The sequence below is a fragment of the Zootoca vivipara genome, chromosome 12, assembly GCF_963506605.1.
Source record: "Zootoca vivipara chromosome 12, rZooViv1.1, whole genome shotgun sequence".
Classification (NCBI taxonomy): domain Eukaryota; kingdom Metazoa; phylum Chordata; class Lepidosauria; order Squamata; family Lacertidae; genus Zootoca; species Zootoca vivipara.
In genome coordinates, this window is record NC_083287.1 from 45,174,460 (window position 1) to 45,197,845 (window position 23,386).

Genomic DNA, 23,386 nt, shown 5'->3' on the forward strand with positions numbered 1-23,386 from the left:
CGATCAGTTAAATCCGAAACCACCATTGACTAAAACTGGAAACCAAAAAATGGCTAGTGTTTTTCTTTTTTCACATGTGGATGAAGTTTGCAGGCAAAGGAACCACTCCAGGTGGGTTACGCCTGCCAGTTTCAGGCTAAGAAGCCTGCTAAAATTCAGGAAACTGGTCCAGGGGCTAGGTGATATCACCTTTGGTATAAAAAACTGGAACAGTCACCAAAGAAAGCAAGTTATGGCTTTGAATTGCCTGTTAGGAAAAAGGATGACTGGGGAAAAAGCAGGCTACTCTCATAGTGTGACTCTGCTGCTTACTCCCTGCTCTCACAGCCAAAATTCAGACGAGAATGAAGACCCTCACAAAGAACAACTCTTTGAAATAAACAAACTGCCTCCCCCAAATTACTCTGATTGGGGTGCATGGAGGGGAAATAATTCAGTGAATGGAAGCTAAACCTCTTCATCAAAATGAAAAGATATTACCAGAACACCACCTTGTCCCCTCTGAAGTTCTGGCCGTTTCTCCAGACCACTTGGTTTTGTTTCTCAAAAAAAAAATGGCGAGGGTAAAATTGTGGGTTTAACTTTTTAGAAAAACGGAGGCGATAGAGCTACTCGGAAAATTGAGTTTGACCCTGATCCACTTCGACATGCCTTGTTAATGGCATGACCTGACTCTGCAAAGGAATAGTCTTCTCCAAATCTCCATGATCTACCCCATTATTCAAGGTGCACTCCAAGCCAGTGCACAACCCTAAGACAGATGGACAAACACAATTTCCTACCTGGTTTTCCTCAGAAAGCTCAGAAATCCTCTTCACGTCACATTTGTTTGCTACAATTATTAGAGGCTGAAAGTTAAAAAAGGGGAAATAACAGATTGAACTAAGCATACGGTCTAGATTTTATAACCAAGAAAGGAGCAACTCGGCATCAGGTATTAAATCCCAGCTCACCTTGTTGACAAACAGTGGCTTGATATTGCTGAAGAGTTCTAGCTGTTCTTCTAGGCTGTGCCCACACTGTTCTGATATATCCATGACGTACAGGACAGCTGAACGAAGATGGGCAAGCGCTGTTATTGCCTGCATCTCAATGGTGTTTCTCTCTTCCAGGGGATGATCCAGAATACCGGGGGTATCCACTACCTAGAATGAAGACAGACAGCAATAAAGTCCTTGATCTCACATGCATTGACAAGCAAACCGGGCTGCGAAGGAAAAATAGCCCCACTTCTGGAACACCTCTGTAAATGGAGGGCACAGGCATTTCAAGCGCCTCCGCAACTCAAATACTATTATCCTTTCCTCCTAAACTGCAAAACAGAAGGATGCTGAAATGATATCGCTCAGAATACCAAAGAAATTCTTGGCTCCCACATGCAATATCAATGGCTGCAACCCCATACCCACATATCCTGCGAGTAAGTCCTATTGAACTCAGTAGACTTACTTCTAAGTAAACAAGCACAGCATCTGGCTACAGGACTGCTAGCTGAAGTCACTGTATTCACTTGGACAAACTGAAACATGCCAACTGATCTTCCTAGGCAGATTTGGACAGGTTTGTTTTATGGTTTTGGTGCAGGGTTTTTCATAAAGCTCCAGAACATGAAAGTTACGTTAATCAATGGCTAGGCAGCTAAGTACAGAGTGTCAACACCCTTCCAAGGGCTAAAAAGCCCAAGACACTATTTTGTAATTGTTTTATATTGCCAGAGGATTAAAACTATTTCTTCACAACCCTTGAGTCTAGAAACTGCAGTCGCCCACATTTCCAGACTGCCTGTCTAATGCAGTCATGTGGATAGCTGAGCTAGAGTATCATCAGATGACTCAATAAGTGGTGAGCAGACACACAGAAACATCACCCCAATCAGCTCATCTACAGGAGCACCAAATGAGCTGCGTTGGGGTCCGTGGCCGAGACAAGACTGGGCAAACACTATTAAAAAGGAGAAATTCCTTTGAAAACTGCATTGAGACAAGGGCTCAATCTCCAGAGGGTTACAGCTTGGAAGGAGTGGCCATTATTGTAAAAGAAGACTCCCAACCTAGCTTGCCGTTTGCTACAAAGGTGAAGATTGCGAGCAAGGCAATCTAGTTCAATGCAGCCATCATGAATCCTAATCAGCTAACTGGAAGTTCGGAAAACTTATAAGGAACTCTAGGAAGCCAAAATACGATTCACAGCGTTACCTTGAAGGAGAAAGATCCATCCCAACTAATTGCTACAGCAAAGTCCTTACCTGCCAACGCAGGTACTTGTAATCCATGTGGCCCACAAACAGAGATTTTGTGGTGAAGGCATACGGCTGCACCTCTACATCTGCTCTCGTCACCTGAAACACAAGAAATCCCAAAGTTGCAGCGTCTCTCCATTTATAAGACAATTCCATTTTCCAAACAAACAAGGGCCATACTCGACTTCTTACAAGAAAAATGTCTGAGCCACTAGAGCACACTTATTTAGGCGTGGGGTAGGAGAGAGAAGATATTTTCTGTTCTGGAACTCAAAATATGTAAAACCAAGTATCTTCCATTTAGCACTTGGGGTGGAACTTCCAAGCTCCAGGTTTCTCTATCCAGCCCCTGGGGTTCTCCCCAGGCCACCCTCTTCCCTGGTCCTACCCCATACTCAAGGCTGGAATGTGTCCTTCATGCAGTACATAGTTAAAATATGGAAAATGCTCCCACAGGAGACTGTGATGGCCACCAACAAATTCATGGAAGACAAGACTATCAATGGTTACCATCCACCATAGTTGTGTTCTACCTCCACTGTCAAAGACATTGTACTCTGAATACATCCTGGGAATCACAGGCGTGCAGAGTGCTATTGCACTTGTGCCCGGATGGAGAGATTGTGCATGGAAACCTCTGAGTTTTGCATAGCTTGAATGCAGTCCTCTGTAACGCCTGTTGATCTGGCCCTGGCCATGCCCACTGCTGATATTGCAGCCTTTAAAATGGAATATGGCACTTTATCTGCTCAAATATTTAAAATATCTATTCACTCATTAAGAGGCAGTACATCCCTAAAGGTAAAGGGACCCCTGACCATTAGGTCCAGTCGTGACTGACTGGGGTAGCGGCGCTCATCTTGCATTATTGGCCAAGGGAGCCGGCGTACAGCTTCCTGGTCATGTGGCCAGCATGACAAAGCCGCTTCTGGCGAACCAGAGCAGCACACGGAAACGCCGTTTAGCTTCCCGCTTGGAGCAGTACCTATTTATCTACTTGCACTTTGAGGTGTTTTCGAACTGCTAGGTTGGCAGGAGCTGGGACCGAGCAACGGGAGCTCACCCCATCGCGGGGATTCGAACCGCCGACCTTCTGATCAGCAAGCCCTAGCCTAGGCTCTGTGGTTTAACCCATAGCACCACCTGTACATCCCTAGTTGAATATAAACTCAACTAAGACTACCATCCTAAACACATTTACTAGGGAGCATGCAACTCAATGGGATTTACTTCCGAGTAAAAAAAGTAGCTCAAGAGTGCACAGTACTTTCCTTTGGCTCCGAAGCCATACAAATATCCACAAACCTTGTTTATAAAGCTGGATTTCCCAACATTCGGGTAACCACACAGTAAGAGAGTCCGTGTGTTAGGGTCGATGGTTGGCAACCGAGATAAATGCTGACGCACTGTAAAAAATAAAGACAATCTTTCATTTGTTGAAATCTAAAAATACTTAGCATCCGGGCACTGATACACAATTACCAATGGCTGAGCTACGCATCTGATAGGCCCAGTGTAAGCAGAAGAGTCCTAAGCAGGCATTTTGAACGAAGGGCAGTATCCACAAAGCAGTCCAATTGTGCAACAGAAATTCCCTGCCCTCTCTTTGAATGTTCCGTAAATCTGTGCTGGGGCATTCCAGAAGAGTTTAGGGGAGGGGACAGGGGCAGGCAGGAAATGGAGGAGGAGGGGATTTTCATTGCAGTTGGAAAGCCTTGAGCTCGCCCAAAGTACTAACAGCTCTTGCGTAATATTAATTGGCAAAAAGTTCCACCCCTTAAATGAAGACATACCAGGCTACCTACTTCTTGTAGAAGCAAGGCGAGTCTCATATTCTTTCTCTGGCTGAACATGGAAGATTGGCCAGGGATATTATTGAATGGGCCCATTTCTGGCAGATTAACTTTTACTAAAGTTCACTGTCTAATGACAGCCAAAGTGCTGCAATGGTTATTGCTGCCAGAAGAGTAATAGATCCATCACTCAGCCATGGCACTCGTTGGGTGATCTTCAGCCAGTCCCTTTCTCAGCCTCACAGGGCGGTTGTGAAGGTAAAGTTGGGACAAGAAGCCTGAGAGGCCGGTATGAACTTACTGATTGAAGGGTGGTATCGCAATAAAGGGTGGTATCTGTTCTGCTATCATCCCTGATATACTCCACCTTGTTCTAAGTACTCCAGGCTTTGCTTCTGTCTTTTGATGATTGTACACATCCGTCCCAGAGCAGCCCGCTTCAGCTGCTTGCATCGGTAAAGGGAATCTCCATATTTCATCAGCCGTACATAATCTTTGGCAACGCTGTATTTCAAAAACAGAAGTCAAACCTGTATTGAGGCCACTAGAAACTCGTTGCCCTCTCCACCATCCTAATAACTGAGCACAGAACTGCAGCATTTGAAAGGGGGGAATGAAAGGGTAAGTCCCAAGGAATATGCAGGCATTCCTTCATGTTTCAAAGACATGGCTTTATAAGGAGGAACTGCAAGCAGAGAATAGGAAGCCTTTTCCAAACAAAATGTGTGTGTATGTGTTACAGTGATCCAAACAACAGAAATGTTTTTTGAAACATGGACAACAACTAAATATTAAGCTCTTACTTGTCAATCAGATTTTTTGCAATGTTAATTTGCCCCAAAGCCAACTTGTAATGATCTTTGTCATATAGAACGTTCATCAAATCTGCATAAAATGGATGGATGTCCTGGAAGGAAAAAAAAGAACAAAACTTATGTCAATATGCAAACTTCTTAGCGGTTTGACCTTTGCTAAGTAGCACAGCCAAGGTTCAGAGGGCTGACTACTTCCGCAAGCTCAGGGGAATTTTAGGCCACACAGTAAACTGATTTTGAAACTAGGAGAAAGTTCAAAAAAGCATTCTATGATGCAGCATAAATCCAGGAGCAGCCCGCTCCTATTTCTGTTTACATCCATTGTTTGTGGTGCAACAATGCAGAACAGGGCCTTCTCTGTTGTGGCACCCTAGATATGGAGGTTCCTTCCAATAGGGCAGGAGTAGGGAATCACACGGCAGTTTTCCTCAACCACATTCACCTGCTGTGTGGCTATCCATCTGACAATCATCCAACATCAATATAATGTCAGATGACCATAAAAAGACCCCCACCGCTGTCACAAAGATACTGCTGCCTCCTCCACTATCTGTTCTTATGCACCAGATTAAGGTGCATTTATTTCCCTAGGCTAATCATTTGGGCTGATGTAAAATGAAAACTGCTGCGATGTTGTCTGAATTACTGATTTCTTGCTTTATGTTTGGTTTTCATAATGGTTTTATGGCTCTTGTATTGGTTTGGGTACTTAATATATTGTTGAGTTCCCTGGGAACCAGAGCTGCCAAGTTATCCCTTTTTTTAAGGGATTTTCCCTTATGCTGAATAGGCTTCCTCGCGAGAAAAGGGAAAACTTGGCAGCTATGCACTGGGAACCATCAGGTTAAAGGATGGAAGAAAAACTTAATAACAAGGCTGTGTACACATTACAAGTCTTAAACACAGCTAGGTTGTTCTTTTCTATAATTCAGATCAAAGCTGGTTTTAAGGCAAAATGCATTAAAAACAAAGAAATAACAAGATATATATGGACTGAGGCTAATGTCTTCTGTACACCACTTCCCAAACCAGGAGTGGAAAAGTACACTCAATGCAGACAGGAGCAAACAGGAGTGTGTACACAGCTCAAGAGAAAGAATAACCTGCTCAGAATAAGAATGTCACACAATTCAACTAGGCCAGGGTTTCCCAAACTTGGGCCTCCAACTTTTTTCTTTTTACTACAGTTCCCATCATCCCTAACCACTGGGTCCAGCCACCTAGGGATGATGGGAGTTGTAGTCCAAAAATAGCTGGAGATAAAAGCTTGGGAAACCCTGAACAAGGCTAACACAAGCTTCTTGTATGAGTCTGTGGAGCTCATTTAATCCTAGGTTACGGTTTTTGTATCTGTTTGATGACCATAGAGAGCACAGACCCAGGCAAAAATGGAGAACAGGTTCCGCATCCATAATGCACTGCAAAGAAAAAACATTTACTCTCTTTAGCAAACTCTTTCTTGCTCAACCTAGCCTTCTCTTTGCATAAAAAGCAACTAGAATGATGCAACTCTAAGAAGAAACGGAACTATGCTACACTATTGACCGTGTTAGAAACAGCAGCTGTTAAAAAAGTGGGACAAATTAAAACAGCATTCATTAGCTCGGCCCAGGTCGATGTAGGAGTATGCAAGCTTTCAGGAGCCAAGGAGCAATAAATTCTACAGAATTATAAACTTGCACACTCCATGATCTACTTAAGCTGTATCAGCAGGCAACATCTTGTCTACTGTATAATACAGTCTTTAAAGCATATGATTATTCATTTTGCCAGAACGACTCAAACAAATTGTGCATATATTTTCACAGAACACTATCCAAAATCCTACATGGCTCTCTCCTTCTCAATAAGCAGCAAATCATAGTAAAATAAGCTTAACAGACATATCATGTTTTTAATGTCTGTTGTGCAGGGTGAGTCCTTTAAAGGAGGCCCCTTGGATACAGAGTACACATGTTCCAAGGGGCCTCTTTTAAAAGACTCGCCCTGTACAGTACACCGCCCTGAACTTTCCCAGAGGAAGGTGACTTTTATGTATCCTAAATAAATAACTTTGTCCATACTGTACTTTATCAACATATGCTACATTGTTTCGGGGATCGATAGCCAAACTCCACCCATAGCTGTCACAGGGCAAGCCACAGCATATGTGTTACATCAGTTTCATAAAACAAAAAACAAATCCAGCAAACCCAGACTAAAGCTGATGCAAGTGTTCCCCATCTGTTATAAAAATGTCAGCATGTGGGAGCAAGACAAAAGGGGAAGATTTTCACTTGGCACTAAAAGCTCATTAATGCCAGTGCCACTCTAAGCTACAGGGGAAGAGAATTTCACAACTGGAGGGGCAGCTATTGAGAAAGCCCTATACCAAGTTCCAGGAATCCAGACTTAATAATAATAATAAATAATAATAATTTATTTATAACCCGCTCATCTGGCTGGGCTTCCCCTGCCACTCTGGGCGGCTTCCAACAAACCTTAAAATACATCAAATATCACAGATTAAAAACTTCCCTAAACAGGACTGCCTTTAGGTATTTTCTAAATGTCAGGTAGTCATTTATCTCTCTGACCTCTGATGGGAGGGTGTGGTCAAGAGAGACATGCCAGCAGAACTCACCTTATTGGCAGGATACTGCAGGCATTCCCCAAGATAACTGGTCCCCAAACCATTTAGGGCTTTACAGACCAATTTATAATAATGTAAAAGAAAGAACTAGAAGCACATAACCTTTCTCTAAGAAACCAGATATAGTTTACCCAAAAGAAAGATTTTTGCAAGTTTTTTGCATGTGTCATGCGGAGAGTATAACACTGGGCTTAGAATAACTTTTTGTGTTCAACTGCCTCTTGCCAAAGCCACTTACATCTAGTTTTGGGAAATCCATGATGATTTGGGTGAGCCTGTCGTGGTAATTTTGTTGGGTATATTTTACTTTTCTCATGTAAAAATGACGAATGCGGTGAATCTGGTAATGCTTATGAATTACTGTGGGAGTCTTCCGCTGCGTCTTGGATAACGTCAGGTCTATGAAGTCCTGCAGTTAAAGAACAAACGGCAAGGAAGAAGATGTGTTTAATGTTTTCAAAGTCACCAAACGTCACAATAAAACAAGAGTCAAAAACTCACATCTGTAGTTGAAAGCAGAAAGGAAGAGTTCGTTCAAGTGTGCTGCAACAGGGCAAAGCACTCTGGAAAGCCCTTAAGACTAGGGATCATGAGACATGCATTCATTGCCTGCTTGCCTCTGAACAAAATGTTTCAACCCATCGTTAAAAGAACAGCAATTTCACATAATTTTTACTGGTATTGATTGTGCTTAAAAATCCACCCCAAACCCCTTCATTGCCCTAACAGACTTGCTCTCTGTTCTTAAGCACACATGCGTCAAAGTTCCATTAATTTCCATCATAACTTATTTCAATATAAAGTGTCAACATCAATCAATCAAGTATTTGTTACAGTCAACCAGCCATTAAAGGAAGTACAAAATATAAGGAAATCCGGAAGAACCAGTTAGTAAAGGGGGACAAGTTAAGATCTAACAATCAAAGCAGGTTTGAGATATATTACAACATCCAGATATATTGTTGCCTGTTTTGCAACAGATTTATTAGACCCCTCAAGAAAAATGCTCAAAAAAGTTTTGAAAGACAGACCAGGAAACTGTCTGGGGATAAATTTATGTGTTCTTCAATTCCTTAATAAAATCTACAATAGAAAAATACATGAGAGACTGTTTCAAGCTCTCGCATGTTCCTTAAAGGCTCCTTAAAAAGAACCACAGCAAATCTGCCATCTAGGATCTTGGGAGGGTAAAATGTACCAAAAAACCTGATGCAACATCTAAGAAAAATAAAGACAGATCACCTGGATGGTGATGCTTGCTTCTCTGCTAGGCCTGGGGACAAGCAAAGGAAAGGGTGCTGTGCTTCAGGCTCCTAGCACAGTCTACCAAAACCATTTAAGGACACACAATGACCTGCCGGTACTATCCATTGACTGGGAGAATTTATCAGAAACTGAAAGCACATCAAGAACTGAGCCTGTAGCTTCCACCTCCAGAACAGAGCCCTCGTTTCACTTCTAAGAACCATGGATGTGAACCAACACAGAAACGTCCATACAGTTTAATTTCTCTCACGGAATGTTACGAGAGTAATTCAGATAAGCATCACCTTGTACAAAAAGGAGCCGCTAGCAGTATAGGACTATTCTCTCATCACTCGTTTCTAGTGGGAGGAAGGAAAGCCATTTGTATTGGGCAAAACAATATTGGAAGAAGAGCAAATAAGCTGAGAATAGAGGTGCCAAAAAAGAAAGAAAGAAAGGCACCACCTACAACAAATATTCTGTGGGGGTGAAGATAGGGAGTGGTGCTATATTAAGACAGCTGGAGTCTTCTGCACACATGGAGAGGTTGCCCAGGAAAGGGAGGAGACTTCACCAATTCACAGTGAGGACGCACCTGCCACATTCATCCAAGACTGTCATCTGAAGCACCAGCAAGTGATGATCAAAAGAAGCCCTTCTCAATGGTGGCTCCCTTTGAGCACGACCCCCACAGAAACATGTCTGGAAAGCCCTCTGCTGTCACTTAAGTACCAGGCCAAAAAGAAAGACAGTTCTTTCTCCAAACTTAATTTTTTTTAAAAAAAAACGTCAGCCTTTTTAAAAACAATAGCAATTTTATTTAAATGTCTGTTTGAATGCAGCTTTTAGCCATTATGCATGCTTTCATTTGCTTATTTGCCCGTTTTTGTTGTTGTGCTTCTGTCTTAACAGCCGCAGGTGTGAGGAATCTCTGGCCCACCCAGACATCACTGAACTACCGGTATGACTCCTGCCCGTCCCCCTTCACTGCTGGCCACACTCATGGGAGTTGTGATTCAGAAGCATTCTGAGGGCCCAAGGACCCCTGGTTCCTTGCTTAGCACCTTAGGAACAAAAAACACATAAATAATCGAGGGGCTCCGGGCAAAACCATTCCTCTGAAAGAAGGCCTTTAACTATCTGCAGCCTTTTAGAAGTAGCGGGTGGGAAGTTTTCTATGCGCTTCTCTTCCCTTTCAGTTTTAACATGGGGTTTGCTGCCTATTTGACTGGTTGTTAGGTCGCAAGATTAAAGCGTCTGACAAGGATTCTGCATTGAGATTCCTGCATGGCGGGGGGTTGGACTAGATGACCCTTGGAGGTACCCCTTCCAAAATCTACGATTCTGCAACAAACTTAATACATAAATAAAAGTGTCACTATTAGGGTCATGTGTTTTTGAGGAGGCACGGAGAGAAGAATAGGATCGCTACCTATTCTTACCCCTCCCTGGCACCCAGGGCCGGATTTAGGTTTGATGAGGCCCTAAAGGGTAATGGGGCCCTTTATATGTCCAGCTGTCCTTTGTCAACAACAAATTGTTGCTGTTTTTTGTGTTGAATATATGCTATATGGTAATTTAGGGACCTAATAGGTATCTAAAGCCATTTGCTAATAACAAAATATGTATTTTATCGAGTAATTGATATCGAAATGAGGAAACCAGCGATATTTTAGGGAGCAAGCTAGCAGACGGGGCCCATTACTTGCATCATGGGAGCCTACACAGCACAAAACACTGTTGCTGTATGTAGATTTTATTTTATTTGGTTTTTATCTTATACAGTATTTTGGAAATGTACATCCAGGTTTTTTTCCCCTTTAATTTTTTTTGGGGGCCCCCAACAAAGTGGGGCCCTAAACTATAGCTTGATTATACTGTACGTAAATCCGGAACAGCTCTCTCCTCTCCCCCAACCACACACTGGAGAGAAGGCACCCCTTGAACTTCCTTCTGCTGGGTAGCACAGCCGCGAGCCACGTGGAGGAGAGAGCCAATGAATGGCCAGGCTCGTCATGTGGTCTCCGCCTTCTTCGGCACATGGCTTTTCCCTCCCCCCCCCCCCCGGCGCCACGCGCTAACCCGGCGCCGCCGTGATGCCACAGAAACGGCGCAGTCGCACTCGGAAGCCCCCGCGCGCCGGTCGGAAGGAATTCCGAAAGAGGGAGCCGTCCTCCTTTTACCTTGGCAGACGGGACCACCATGATTTTCTTGAAGTTGTAGAGCGCCATGGCTGCGGCGCGTCCGTCCGTCCCCTTTGCCGGAGTTAAAGAGAGAGGGACACGGCGGCCGGAAAGGGAAGCGGAAGGCGGGACGTCCTGTCAGGTTTCGTCCGTTCTCACGAGAGAGAGAAAAAAAACTAGACCGGAACGAGAAAAGCTTGCTGCGCACGCGCAGATACGGAAACACTGTAGTTGAACGGAAGCGACTCTTCTGTTTTCCTATGTCTAGAAAGCGCCGTTGGGAAAAGCTGCTCCAATTCCACCGCCAGTAGCGGCCCTGTAGCGCCGCCTGGAGTTCAAAGGTACGAACTGCAGCGTCATTTGCCAAACTACAGTACCATGAAACCCAACCGAATACATAACGCGGATCACAGTTATTTGATACGTGAAGGTGGGTGTACGTGTGTACATAACGCCATGTATCACATTACATACATAGGCTACATTTCAAAAACGCTTGCAACCTTATCATGAGTAGGTATCAAACGTATTTCAAATGCAACTAAGCTGCACGGGTTACTATCACAGACAGGTGAGAAATGGGGAATTGGCATGCAAATATTAATTTTAGGGCCACAGAGTTCTTACTTCAAAAACTTATTTCCTGCAGAATTTTCAAACACAGAGCAGCTAATAATGAATCACACAATATTAAAATGTATCACAACAACAGGACATTTGGAAGGGCCCTTAGAGGAATACAGTACTGTACAACTCTTATGGAGACCAACTGAATTCTGGACTGGGCAACCTCTGAAATATCATTGGGGGTGGGGAAAGGTTGAAGATCTGGGGAGTTAAAATACGCATTTGTATAACTCCTTAGCAGTATCACAGACATATTTTATTCTAGGTTTCTTTAGAATTTGCATTTTTCCCTGGTCCTGTACTAAAATTGCTATACTAAACCAGTGGTCACATATAAATCTTTATTGAAAATGTGTGTGAGAGGGGTGAACCCCTCCCTTGTATGGCAATTCTGCTACCGGGTATGTTGAATGATCCCTTATTACGCAAACCAAATGCCAATTAGCATGCCTCCAAATCAGCATTGCGGACACACTCCTGATTACTTTGCATCCAGTGCACTCCCACTGCTGGTTTGTGAAGCTGCTGTGACAACATTAGCCACAAACCACATCTTGAGAAACGCTGTGCTTTAATGCATTTCCCCCGGAAACCACCTTCGGTCCAATTCAAAAATCTAAGCCATACGAAGACATCTTTCCCACCTACTTGTGTGGACAGCAGCCAAATTAGAAACATTTTCAACCCGTTCTGACATGTAAAATGTCATGTAAATGTGATCTGAAGTGCATTGGGGGTGGGTGGGTAGGAACAACCTCACTGCATTATAAACTGGTGATGTAAACAGAGCCAAAGTGAGTCGGGGACAAGGCCATCACACTGTTTCATTGCATGTGTTTTAACTTACAGGGATATAACTCTCCCCTCCTTTCTTGCCTGCCGTTAAAAAATTATCTCGAGCCCGACCTTGCAGAACCCTGAACAGAGTGCAGTGAGAGTACTGCAGATAATTCAAGAGTTTGGCAGTGTGGCAGGCTTTAAGTTAAATAAAGGGAAAACTAAAGTACTAGAAAAGAACTTGACATTGCAAGAGAGACAGAATATAGAGGATTGCACAGGACTGAAGTGTGTAAAAAAGGTGAAATACCTAGGAGTTAATATGACGTCAAAAAATTTGAACTTGTATAAAGACAATTATGAGAAACTTTGGAAAGAAATCCAAAGAGATTTGGAAGTATGGTCAAGGTTGAAATTGTCCTTAATGGGAAGAATTGCAACTGTTAAAATGAATGTATTGCCGAGAATGTTGTTTTTATTTCAGGCCCTACCGATAGTTGACAAAATGAAATGTTTTCAAGAGTGGCAGAAGACACTGTCTAAATTTGTCTGGCAGGGGAAGAAACCCAGGATTAAATACAAACTTTTGACTGATGTAAAAGAAAGAGGAGGATTCTCCTTGCCAGACTTAAAGATTTATTTTGAAGCCGCAGCTTTTTGTTGGTTGAAGGAATGGTTTTTGTTAGACAATGATGACTTGTTGGATTTAGAGGGCCATGATAATGCGTTTGGTTGGCATGCATATTTATGGTATGATAAAGTAAAATTACACAAAGGTTTTAAAAGCCATATAATTAGGAAATCATTGTTTAATGTTTGGATTAGATACAAAGATCTATTGGAAAGAAAAACTCCTAGGTGGATCTCACCACTTGAGGCAAAGAAACCTAAAAGGACAAATATGGATGAGAATAGGTTGAAATACAAAGATATCCTGATGGAGGTGGGAAACCACTTTAAGTTAAGGCCATATGAACAATTGAAAGATAGGTTGAGTGACTGGTTTCAGTATGTGCAGATAAATGAAGCATTCAAGCTAGATAAAAAAATAGGATTCCAGACAGAAAAGTCGAAATTAGAAACGGAGTTATTAGAGACAGACTACAAGAATTTGTCTAGAATGTATAATTTGTTGCTAGAATGGCATTTGAAAGATGAGCAAACAAAATCAGTGATGATTGAATGGGCCAAGGACTTGGGTCATAATGTGATGATGTCGGAGTGGGAAAAATTGTGGAAGAAGGGTATGAAATTTACGGCTTGTACTGTGTTGAAGGAAAATTTGATGAAAATGATGTATAGATGGTATTTGACGCCGGTCAAGCTGGCTAAAATGTATCACAAAAGCGACAATAAATGTTGGAAATGTAAGCAGGATGTTGGCTCATTCTACCATATGTGGTGGACATGCCCTAAGATAAAAGGCTTCTGGGAAATGATTTATAATGAGTTGAAAAAGATGTTTAAAAACACATTTTTGAAAAAACCGGAAGCCTTTTTGCTTGGAATAATTGGGGAAGAAATCCCCAAGGACGATGTTAATTTGTTTATGTATGCCACCACAGCCGCTAGGATCTTAATAGCACAATATTGGAAAAAAGAGGAACTGCCTTCGAGGCAGGAATGGCAAATGAAAATGATGGATTATATGGAATTGGCAGAATTGACAGGAAGACTCCGGGACCAAACAAATGACAAAGTTTTAAAAGATTGGAAGAAATTTAAAATATACATAGGGTATGAATTTGAAAACTAGATTTTGAACATCCAGGAAAATAAAGAAGTTAAGGCAATAGGGAAATAATAGAAGATTGAAAGGGAGAAAATATGATAGATGATATAAAGATGAAATTTTTGAAGTGTTAAAGAGATTATATGATGGGTAAGAAGGATGATTTAGAAACTGCTACAGAAGTTTATAAAAAAGAAAATCAGATAGTAGGGAATTGGGGAAGCCAGAGGACAATGAATATTAAAATGGATTAGAGATGATATATTTTTTTTGTTGTATTTTTGTATTTTTGTATTTCTGTATTTTGATGTTTACTTTTTGTATTTGTGTTCTGTATGTGTGTTGATAAAATGTTTAATAAAAAATATAATTTAAAAAAAAAAAATTATCTCGAGCCCAGTGTTGCTGTGTGTGTGTGTATGTTGTATGTAAGCTGGTTCTTATAGCTTTATAGGCCAATATTGGTGCCTGTGACTTAAGTCTACTGTTGAACTCGTGTTGTTGTGTGCTTACTTTCCAACTGCAAATTTGGCTGCACTATAGTTGCACACCAACTATAAAATTAAAAATTTGGTTTAAATGCCATATATATAAATAGGGTCTTCAGCAGGTGCTGGAAGTTTTGTAGGTGTTGTGACGTGGGGTTTGTGATTTCAGCTCTCTTGACAAAACATGCTGGAGACGGTTCTTTAGTAACAGCTCTTTATTAAAGTGAACAAGACTGACTGTGAGGGCAGGAAGGCTACATTTATAGGGACAGGGAACTAGCTAGAAGGGGATACATTTTGGAGGGAACAATATCAGGCAATCACAGTGCTGCCTTTTGGAGGGAACCAATAAGACAGAGGATCCAAATACAGCAGCTTAAATGAACCAATAGTAGCTGTACCCTCTGGAACCAAAAGGCAGTTACTTTATCCTAATGCAAATACAGACAATAATAATACAGAGATAAAATCCTTTGACTCAATACACAACAGTAGGGAGGGGTTCTGATATCAGCTGGGAGTTCCAGAAAATTGACCCTACAATACTGAACACATGCTGAACATGGCTCCTTTGCAATATGATATTTACATCTTGGCTATCGGGGGCCACTAACAAATACCTCAGTGATTGGACAGGGATATAAGGAATCAGGCATCGACTCAAGTCATTAAGGACATTGTAAATTAATACAAGAACTTTGAACTAGGCTCAGTAGCATATGGGCTGCCAGCACAAGATTTTAAGTACCACAGGTATGTACTAGCAATAGTGCATGGCAAAAACTCAGTACTATTTGTACTGGCACATGTAGCAGCCTGGAAATAACACTGCCTCTCTGAACAAGTGTACAACATTCTTTTGAGGACCACAACCCCTTTGGCAACCACTAGGCTTCAAGAGTTGTGGGCAAGGGCCTCCAACCAAACTTTTCCTCATAGCATTTCTCTCTTTAGATAGCAAAGGATCACTTCCACCACAAAACCAATGAAAGAAAATGTTTAAAACCCACAACAGTTTATTCTGCTACTAGTATCTTGAAGCCCGTTAAAATAACGGGTGCTAGAGCGTGTGTCTCGGCAGGCGCAGGAACCCTGCGAGGAATTCTGAATATGCTCAGAGAACCGTCGGCCGCTCAAACTCACCCCATTTCCCTACCCAACAGCCCCCAACCCCCGGGGTCTCTTTTCCCTGTGGTGCTCAAAGGTCTTGAGGGCTGCCCGAGAGAGACCTTGGAGACATTTCCCCTCAGGCGCTCCGCGCGGGCCGCCTCTCCCCACAGCAAAATCCCACCCAGAAAAAGGCGACCCGTTGGGACTCGCTGCTTCAAGACGGCCGGGCGAAATGAAAGGAGAAGCGGAGGAGCTCGCCAGTGAAGAGGCGGCCGGCCGGCGAGAGAAACCGGGGCATGATTTTGTTTGGGTCGGTTTGTGAGTTAAGAGAAAGAGAGGCGCAGGGGAGAACGGCCAGAAGGTATTGCGAGGGAAGAAGACCTGTTTCCAGCGGCGGCAAGGAGTTGAAGAAGGAGGATGGGGGCTGCCCTTTGGGGCCTGCTCCTCCAGCTGGTAAGGGGTTTGCCTGGGCCCGGAAGCAGTGGGCGCCCATCGTGCTACTCCAGCATACCCTGGGGCAGTCGGGGCAGCTTCCTGAGGGAAACTGGGGGAGCTTTCCTAGCGAGGGGTGTTTCTGAGAGGCAGGGGATCGATCCCGCGTGAGGGCGAGGTGCGCCCGTGAGGAGCCGCAAGGGGCGGCCGGTGCTGCCGGGAGGTGGGAGGAGGGGGTCCCGCCATTGTCCCGCCCAGAGAGGTCGCGCTCCTGCTGCTGGAGGAGGAGGAGGAAGGAGCCTGGAGCTTGAGGCGGCCGCTCCGGCTATGAGGGGATTGAAGGGGAGCGGCCAGCTGGAGGGGCGGCCCTCGTGCCCGCCTCGCCGCCTCAGCCTGGCTTGTCTCCCTGCCGGGCCGAGCTCCCCTCTCCAAAGTGTCTCTGTGTCCAATCCCTGTGTCCGTGGGGCACATGCACATTAGCGCAAACCCAGGGACACAGGGAATACTGGACGCAGAGACACAGGGACTTTATTATATAGGATTGGCACCCCTGTGGTACCGGTATCTTCTCAGCTGCTCTGGGCAAATTATAACATCTTGGCAAGTGTCAGTGTATTTGAACAGCATTTATATTCCAATCAGCTGGGCAATCAACTAATCCTTTTCACCATTTAATTTCAGTAATGAATAAATGAACAACACTTATCACAAACAAGGCCAATAAAGCCAGAAGAGTTATGGTCCTTGAAGCCTATTTATGGCTGGCTTGTTTATCATCCTGGAGAATGAATGTCTTTATATAAAGGCTTTTTAATTCATTCACGTCCTCCAGCCCGCTTTGTTGAAGCGATGTGAAGATTGAAGAGTCATCAAGATAAGGGTTTGGGGTTGCGTCTGTGCACCAAGAGGCTGAGCAATGTACATAAAAGAATTCCGTTTTACATTATGAACACAAAGGTGAGGTTGATGGCATGCGACAAGTTAATAATCACTTGCAAATCTGCAAAGGCATTAATGTTGCTTATTGAGCTGGAAGCGCAGTTCCTTTGTTCAATAATGCCTTCTCCCAAACCCAGCTCCTACAAGTCCCCTTCCACTGAATAAATTGGGGTGTGGGGGATTGTGTAGGGTATCAAAGGCACCTGCTGTCAAGTTGGGTAAGAGAGGGGAGGATTCTTCTCAACACAAGTAGTATCTCCAGGTTGCTTAGTCTGTTAGGCGACAAATACATTTTAAAAGGACAGGTTTTATACTGTTTGGTTTGACTTTATTGAACATATAGCAAAATCAAAATATCCGAACAGTATGCATTTGTATATAGAATCATAGAGTTGGAAGACACCACAAGGGCCATCCAGTCCAACCCCCTGCCAAGCAGGAAACACCATCAAAGCATTCCTTACAGATGGCTGTCAAGCCTCTGCTTAAAGACCTCCAAAGGAGACTCCACCACACTCCTTGCCGAATTCCACACTCAATTCCACTGTCGAACAGCTCTTACTGTCAGGAAGTTCTTCCTAATGTTTAGGTGGAATCTTCTTTCTTGTAGTTTGAATCCATTGCTCCGTGTCCGCTTCTCTGGAGCAGCAGAAAACAACCTTGCTCCCTCCTCTATATGATATCCTTTTATATATTTGAACATGGCTATCATATCACCCCTTAACCTTCTCTTCTCCAGGCTAAACATGCCCAGCACCCTAAGCCGTTCCTCATAAGGCATCGATTCCAGACCTTTGACCATTTTGGTTGCCCTCCTCTGGACACGTTCCAGCTTGTCTGTATCCTTCTCGAACTGTGGTGCCCAGAACTGGACAGTACTCCAGGTGAGGTCTGACCAGAGCAGAATACAGTGGTACTATTACTGCCCTTGATCTAGATGCTATACTCCTATTGATGAAGCCCTGAATTGCATTGGCTTTGGGCTGCATCAATAGGAGTATAGCATCTAGATCAAGGGAAGTAATAGCAATATATGGAACCAGTAAGAACCATCTTGTCCTGAGGGGAAGGGAGAAGAAGCAGTAACAACTTTTTCTAAGCAAGCAGGTTGTCTTTTCCATTCTAAAGTAACTTTAAGGAGGGGAGAAAATTAGATTTTATTTACTATTTGCTGTTGTTACTTAATGTTTTACTCAATGGGGGGGAATGAGAAGAAAGGAAGAAACTCTGGTTATTCAATGCTAGACATTCCTTTATCCACCTTGTCAGGATGTATTCATGAGAGGGGGGTAACCATGGAAATGATGCCATGATTTCTTACCTAGTGGTGATATTTTCCTGGGAGGGAAAAATGAAAAGTGACCAGAGCTAGATAGAAAAAACTTACTTTCCTATTATATTTTTTCCCCTCATTTCTTTGTGAAAGTAAAACTGCCCAACATAAAAAGCATGAACTCTACCTTCAAGTCTCTGAGTAATACATTTACATATCACAGTGGACAATTTTAAGCGTTGTAGTTTCTATTCAGCTAGAACCAATGATGATGCAATGAAAAGAGCAATAAAGAACTCAAGTGAGTGCCTTCCTGCTGCAAAAAAATGCAACAGCCATCAAAAGGCACCTTCTGGGTGATCTGCCGTGCTCCCCTTTTGTAATCTGTCATCTTAATGCTTTAATGATTTTCTCCCCCAGCCCTGTTATCAGAACAGACCCAGCCAAAAGATAAAGAGCTGGATCTGACTCCGTAAGCAGGATTTCAATCAGCTGCACCTACATATATTATTGACAGCAGCCAAGCTTCAGCCTAGGGCTGAAGTCAGGTGCAAGAGCTATCGCTAATATCTGGTTGTACTGCATACCAGAAAGAATTCAAGCCCATCTCCTAAATCTCATTTGGATTACTTCACTTCTGGGAACAACGCCAGAAATTATGCTGTTACGAGAAATATTGCAACAGAGCGCTGAAATGCACGACCGGGAAACCCTGGGTTCAAATCCTCACTCAGCCCTAATTTTATTATTTGTACCCCTCCCATGTGACTGGGTTGCCCCAGCCACTCTGGGTGGCTTCCAATAAATCTAAAAGCATAATAAAACACCAAACATTGAAAACTTCCCTAAACAGGGCTGCCTTCAGATGTCTTCTAAAAGTCAGATAGTTGTTTATTTCCTTTACATCTGAAGGGAAGGCATTCCATTGGATGGGTGCCACTACCAAGAAGGTCCTTTGCCTGGTTCCCTGTAATTTTACTTATTGCATTGAGGGAACTGCCAGAAGGCCCTCGGAGCTGGAACTCAGTGTCCAGGCTGAACGATGGGAGTGGAGACACTCCTTCAGGCACACAGGGCCGATGTCATTTAGGGCTTTAAAGGTCAGCACCAGAGAATCATAAATTGTGGAGCTGGAAGGGACCATGAAGGTCATCAAGTCCAACCCCATGCAAAGCAGGAATATTTTGCCTCCCATGCAACGGATAGTTAAAAGCCAAAGGCCTTATTTAAAAAGGAATGTCTTTGCCTGGCAACTAAAGATGTGTAATGCTGCACATTAGACCAAAATGTCTGCAAATCTTAAGCAGTGAAGAGATACAATTGGGTAAAACACAAACTTATTTTGTTAAGTGATCTAGATTGCCTTGTTTTCTCAGGTTATCATTTTAAATTGCTGTTATGGCCAGGGGCCTCAAAAGCTGGAAGTCGCTGGACCTCTGTGAGAGCCCGATTCCTGCCATTTCTTTTGCCAGGCACTTTGCTGGCTAAAGGCTGGTAGATGTTTTCTCAGTGGGAGCTGATGGTTTAAGAAACCAGGACATTTCACACTGCTAGTAACAAGGGCAGCCCTGGTAGCAAACTATCTGGGAACCTCCAGTCCAGACTTTTTTGGGAGGTAGGGGTTCAAGGGCAACCTGTTTACAGTTTGGTTAGTCCAGGAGGAAATGCGCTGAAATGTGTGGGATGAACAAACACTAATGAGAAGACATGCAGACACCCAGCAAACAAATCCAGCCATTAGTTAAACTTGCTTCCTTGCCAAATGTCCACCCCTCTACTGGGCCATTTCCCACACACCAGAGTAGCTAGGTAAAGGTAAAGGGACCCCTGACCATTAGGTCCAGTCGTGACCAACTCTGGGGTTGTGGCGCTCATCTCACGTTATTGGCCGAGGGAGCCGGCATACAGCTTCCAGGTCATGTGGCCAGCATGACAAACCCACTTCTGGCAAACCAGAGCAGCACACGGAAACGCTGTTTACCTTCCCGCTGTAGCAGTACCCATTTATCTACTTGCACTTTGACGTGCTTTCAAACTGCTAGGTTGGCAGGAGCTGGGACCGAGCAACGGAAACTCACCCCATCGCCGGGATTCGAACCACCGGCCTTCTGATCTGCAAGCCCTAGGCTCAGTGGTTTAACCCACAGCGCCACCTGCGTCCTACTAGAGTAGCTAGCTTTTACTTATTTCCTTGTTCCTGTGCCTTTAACTGATCAAGCCCTTCAAACTTTTCCCTTCTCTGGATCTCTAAGCCAGGAAAGGCTTCACTTGACTTTTAAGTCCATCCTGTCAGTCCTTTTGTTTCTCACTGTTTTCTTCCTAGTGAGGGACCCACCAGCCTGCCTTCCTTCTTAAAAAGTTTTCAGTACAATTTTCCAGCTAAAGCCCTGGGCTTTTATGCTGATTGAGGTCAACTGGGATCCACCAGCTACGAATGACCCCAATCAATTTTCTCTTAACTCAGACTATTGCTTTACACTCACACACAATTAGCTCAGAAGCCATTTCTATCCCCCCAGATTTTCTCAAAGACTTTTACACTGACAACAGGACTTTTTCCTCTTTCTCTGTGCTTGACAGCCCTGAATTTCTCAAGTGAAAGTCATTATCAAAAATATTTCCACTCATCTGAATGAGAGCTCCCATGGATTTTTAAGCCTAAGGGACACGCTGGCATCATTCAAATTGTATTGAGGTTTCTGTTAAGAGTTGCTGCAATAGAGCCTCTGGTCAGGACCTTATAGAGAGTCAAAATGTATTTGCTCTCCACCACAAGAATGAGTTTCAAAGCTTTACTGAGGAACAGTTTTAAAACAGTTACAAATAAATGTTTGCAAAATATTTAGTAACACATTGCTCTTAAGCAAGCGAACAACGTGGTCCTGTCTTTTTTTAGTCTTGAATACAGTTCAGGACTAAAAGAACTTTCCTCTCTGGGCTCCCAGAGATAGATCCTAAGCAACTTGCTTGTTCACCATCCCAGAACTGAGCTTCTGCTGCTCCTGGCTCCATTGCTGACAAAAACACTGAGTTATCAGGTCTCATTTCCCTGATGCAAGAGATCTGCAGTTCTGTTTCCGGGTGAATCATCAATTAGCATAAAGGCTGAAACAGAAACATACAAACCTTTCTGCCTCATTTTCTAGAGTGAAACCTCCCGCCTAATGAAAATGTCTCTTTGCAAAATGTTTTCAAACACAATGCATACAAACTTTACATTTTATGCATATTAAACCTATATCTCTAACAGTTTCTTACAACCAAGTGGTATGTCATTTTTATAAAATAGATCAATAAACAATCAGGAGATCATAGAATTGGAAGGGACTCAAAGATTCTGGAGATTCCGAGCCATAAGGTGGTTAGATTGGTCTCGCCTAGGGCCAGGGCCTTTTCAGTACTGGCCCCGACTTGGTGGAACGCTCTTTCACAGGAGACCAGGGCCCTGCGGGATTTCCATTTTTCCGCAGGGCCTGCAAGACAGAGCTGTTTTGCCTCGCCTTTGGATTGGATTCAGTCTGACCCCTGTGTTTTCCTCCCTCATGGTTTTGATTTATGGACTACTTAAAATGAGGCTGCATTTTAAATTTTAATATTGTATTTTAATCTGTATGTTAATTAGTTGTTTTCTTTTCTTTTATGTCTTATTGTAATTTTATTGGTGTTAGCCGCCCTGAGCCCGATTTTGACTGGGGAGGGCGGGGTATAAATAATAATAATAATAATAATAATTATTATTATTATTATTTTATTATATTATTAAATAGCCTACCCTACACCCCAAACTCACAACAATACTTTGAAATTTTTCCCAAGAGGAGGGGGGGGAAACACCAACCCTGAAAGAGTAGAAGCAGAAGTAAGCTTGAGGATATACACTTGGGAATAGCTCATAGGCTTGACTTGGAGGATAACATATAAACTTTTACTTAAAGATTTATTCCAGTTATATGCCTCTTATATATGCCAAATGTTGCTTCCCTAAGATTTAACTCTGTCCTTGGCATTTTAAGAAAAATTGTTGTGGGGTATTACTGCATGTTTTTTTTTTAAATTTAACACCTTTGAATTACTGATAAAAGCTGTTGTGAAATATCTAACAAAATCATTATGTCCTTACCTGATTTGCCAATCACTTCTTTTCTCAGAGGTTTTCTGTGAGAGGTTGCATCCTCCTAAGGATCCAGAGCTCATCTGAATGCATAACCATTTCACCATTTTTCATTCCATTTTTATGTGGATAAAGTTCCTGTGTACCAAAGAAAGTTACAAATCCATCAACAAGCATACGCAGCTGCCTCTACAGAACAAAAAAAAGCAGGTATTCAGCTCTGTGAATTTAAAGTAGCTACCGTGTTTCCCCCTTTTTAATACGTAGTCATAAAGTAAGCCAGGGCAGCAATTTTAAGCATTTGCGAAAGATAAGACATACCCCGAAAATAAGACATAGTGTATCTCCATGCCTGCAGCAGTGCGGGCGGAGTGCTGAGCCAGCGGCCGGGCCTCTGTTGCTTTGCAAACTGTGTGGGGTGGGAAGAACGATCGGGTCTGTCAAGCCAAAAAAAGCTAATGCCAGTAGCATTAATTCATGCTGCTCAGGGCATTTACTCTAAAGCCTCCCGGCGGCTGCTGCAGCACCGAGCGCTCGCAGCGCGCAGCAGTGCCAGGCAGAGCTCCGAGCCAGCAGTCGGGTCTCTGCTTGGACCGGCCGAGGAGGCCTACCAACCCGCAGCCCGGAGCGCGCGGCATCGCCAGTAACAAGACGCGGCTGGCCAGGCGGCGTGCGCTCCCTTCCCCCCACGGAGCGCACGAGCCACCAATAGCCGCGTCGCCTTCAGCGTCCTCCACCCGCACCTGCTGTTCCGCCGCCCGGAGGAGACCTGCTGTTCCGCCGCCCGGAGGAGACCTGCTGTTCCGCCGCCCGGAACCGGCTGCTGGAGCGCACGGAGCGCCCAGCAGCGCCGAGCGGCCTCGCCTGCACCCGGCTGCCGCCGCCCCGCCCCCCGGAAATGGCTGCTGGAGCGTGCGGAGTGCCCAGCAGCCCGGAGCTGAGCGCCAGAGCCAGCGGCCTTGCCTGCACCCGGCTGCCGCCGCCCCGCCC

The 23,386-nt window shown here is 43.8% G+C and overlaps 1 protein-coding gene across 2 annotated transcripts in view; it reads right to left on the bottom strand.

Moving 5' to 3' along the window:
* GTPBP4 (GTP binding protein 4) overlaps positions 1–22,427 on the bottom strand; it is a 29,191-nt gene extending 6,764 nt beyond the window's left edge. The window contains exons 1-8 of one of the 2 annotated variants that reach the window (XM_035129390.2): positions 22,406–22,427; positions 7,718–7,888; positions 4,836–4,939; positions 4,400–4,536; positions 3,545–3,645; positions 2,246–2,338; positions 954–1,145; positions 783–848 (exon numbers count right to left, since the gene is read on the bottom strand). In XM_035129390.2, the coding sequence (XP_034985281.2) occupies positions 783–848; positions 954–1,145; positions 2,246–2,338; positions 3,545–3,645; positions 4,400–4,536; positions 4,836–4,939; positions 7,718–7,795 (771 nt within the window). In that variant the 5' untranslated portion in view covers positions 7,796–7,888; positions 22,406–22,427. Of the gene's footprint in view, positions 1–782; positions 849–953; positions 1,146–2,245; positions 2,339–3,544; positions 3,646–4,399; positions 4,537–4,835; positions 4,940–7,717; positions 7,889–10,907; positions 11,068–22,405 lie in introns of those variants that run through there. The other variant, XM_035129389.2, reaches the window with a different exon arrangement.
* Between the last annotated feature and the right edge of the window lie 959 nt (positions 22,428–23,386).